At 57.5% G+C, this 2,332-nt stretch overlaps 1 protein-coding gene across 1 annotated transcript in view; it reads left to right on the top strand.

Annotated features, from left to right (window-relative positions):
• Positions 1-1,490, top strand: part of LOC104124380 (mast cell protease 1A) — a 2,097-nt gene extending 607 nt beyond the window's left edge. The window contains 3 exon segments of the mRNA XM_035892289.1: positions 1-110; positions 407-658; positions 1,014-1,490. Of these exon segments, the coding sequence (XP_035748182.1) occupies positions 1-110; positions 407-658; positions 1,014-1,148 (497 nt within the window). The 3' untranslated portion in view covers positions 1,149-1,490.
• The last annotated feature ends 842 nt before the right edge of the window (positions 1,491-2,332 follow it).

The following is a 2,332-nucleotide window of genomic DNA, read 5'->3' on the forward strand; positions in this document are numbered from 1 at the left end:
ACAACATCCATGAACCAGAAACAACCCAGCAGATCCGGGGAGTTCTCAGATACCACCAGCACCCTGAATACGACCCCAACACCGTGTCCAATGACATCATGCTGCTCAAGGCAAGGCAGTCCTGCAGCAGGCAGTGGGTTGGAGGGTAGAGGGGGGGCCTGTGCAGAGCACATTCTTGCTGTTAGCTCCTTCTGCAAACCATCAGCTGCTTCTGCCCATGAGTGCTGGAGGCAGGCAGGAATGGGAGGGCACCACGGGCAGGGCTTGGAGCCACATGCTGTATTTCCAGCAGCTCACCAGAGCTTGCAGTGCCGGATGTCCTTCTAGATCTCCCCTACCTCTGCGCACAAAGTGTCCTTCAGCTGTTTTGCTCATAGCCTTCTCCAAAAACCTTGCTTTCTCCTAGCTGACAGCAAAGGCCACTCTCAATGACTACGTCAAGACCATTCCACTGCCCAAGACCAGCAGCGACCTCCCCACGGGCACCAAGTGCAGCATAGCCGGGTGGGGCCTGATTGATGACAACCAGGCAACCAACAAGCTCTTTGAAACCAAAGTCTCCATCTACAGCCGCAGGAAATGCATCCGCTTCTACCCGCATCTCAACACCGGCATGGTCTGTGCTGGCAGCTTCCATGAGCTCAGGGATTCCAGTCAGGTACGGGCTGCCGACGGGCTGAGGGCTTGGCCGTGGGGCAGGCAGGTTCTCCGGTAGCAGGGGTTTCTGCTGGCACAGACTTAGCTGGTTCCCAGGAGAGGTGACAAGCATTTGATGTGTAGCTCCCGTGTGGACTAGCTCCCTGGATGCCCTGATGCCACCTTCCATGCGCAGCCCCAGGGTAGAGCCCCAGCTTGCCTGCTCCTCCAGCACGGCGGGCACTTGGGGCTGGAGCAGAGACGCAGGTCCAGAGCAGACACGGCTCTGCCGGTGGTGCCGAGGCAGGGAGGGACCAAGGAGGAACCTGTTCCTGCAGGGGAGAGGCCTCTAAAACCAGTCTCTCATCTGTCCTCAGGGGGATTCTGGTGGGCCCCTGGTATGCAATAAGGTGGCACAAGGCATCGTTTCCTTTGGATACAACACCCCGCCTGGGGTCTACACCCGTATCTCCAACTACCTGCCCTGGATCAAAAAAACTCTGAAGAAGTAGCAGCAGCGGCGGCACTCGTTCCAGCACTGGCGCGGCCCTGGAGACGGCACTGGCTTCCTTCCTGCCCCTGCTGAAGGCTTGGCTCCCTCCTCTCTCTTTTGGAACCTGAGTGACCTGATCAGGGGACATGAGGGTCCCTTTCTTTCCGTTCTGAGGCTGCTGGCTGTCCCATTCCCTGCCTGTCTCAGGCAGCCAGTTCAGGGCCATGTTAAATCACCCTGGCAGAAGCAGGGATCATCCCAGGTGGCCCCAGAAAGAAGCTGTGCTACAACAGACCCCATTTTCCTTCCGAGATAACCCTGTCCCACATGAGCCTTGCTGCATTTAACACCCACAGTAAACTCAGAGCTGCATTTCCCAGCATGTCTCCTCCTTTTTTGTACCTTGCTCCAGGGAGAAGGGAGGGAGGGTCTAGCTGGTCACAGCCAGAGGTCCGCCTGTTGGGACAAGGGCAGTTGCAGCTCTGCATCCATTGCATGGCTGGCAGACTTGGAGGACAAGAACTGCAGGTGCCCTTCCTGGGGTCACAGGGATGAGTGTTTTGCGGGAAGAGAAACTGCCCGGGTAGAAATGGGCTGAGAAAAGTGATGTGCACACACTCCCTTCACCAACTTCAGCCATGCCACCACCTGCCTGCGAGCAGCTGGCAGCCAGGATGCGGTGCGTCAGCAGGTACCAGGAGTCCAAAGCTGCCGTTCCCTGCTAAGTAATGACTGTCCCCTCTGCAGGGACCTCGTGCCTGGGTGCTGTTGCACCCCAGGACATAGGGCAGCCAAGGCAGCAGGCCAGGTCACGGGGGAAACCAGGCTAATCTTCTCAGCTGTGAGAGGCTCCAGCAGGTGAAGGGAGCTGGTCTCTTTGTGGACTGTGCTGTTTCTGTTCCCCTTGGGTGTAGGGCGGGTGGCAGCTGAGATCCCAGGGATGGGGCTTTTGGATCCCGGAGAGGGGACGTACTCAAAGTCCCAACTGTTGCAGACCAGTGCTTCCAGTCTTTACCTCTGCCATTCCCCAGCAGCCGCAGTCCTCCGTCTCCTGAACAGCAACTCGTCATGGGTAGAGACGTGGATACAATCTGTGAAAGGATTGTGCTGGAAGGGTTGATAAAGGACCTGGGTTCACAAAAGTGCCTGAGCCCACGTCACTTCCTCCTTTCCTCCCATGCCATGATGGAAGAGCCCAACTCT

Source organism: Egretta garzetta, unplaced genomic scaffold, assembly GCF_000687185.1.
Source record: "Egretta garzetta isolate BGI_Z169 unplaced genomic scaffold, ASM68718v1 scaffold4, whole genome shotgun sequence".
NCBI lineage: Eukaryota > Metazoa > Chordata > Aves > Pelecaniformes > Ardeidae > Egretta > Egretta garzetta.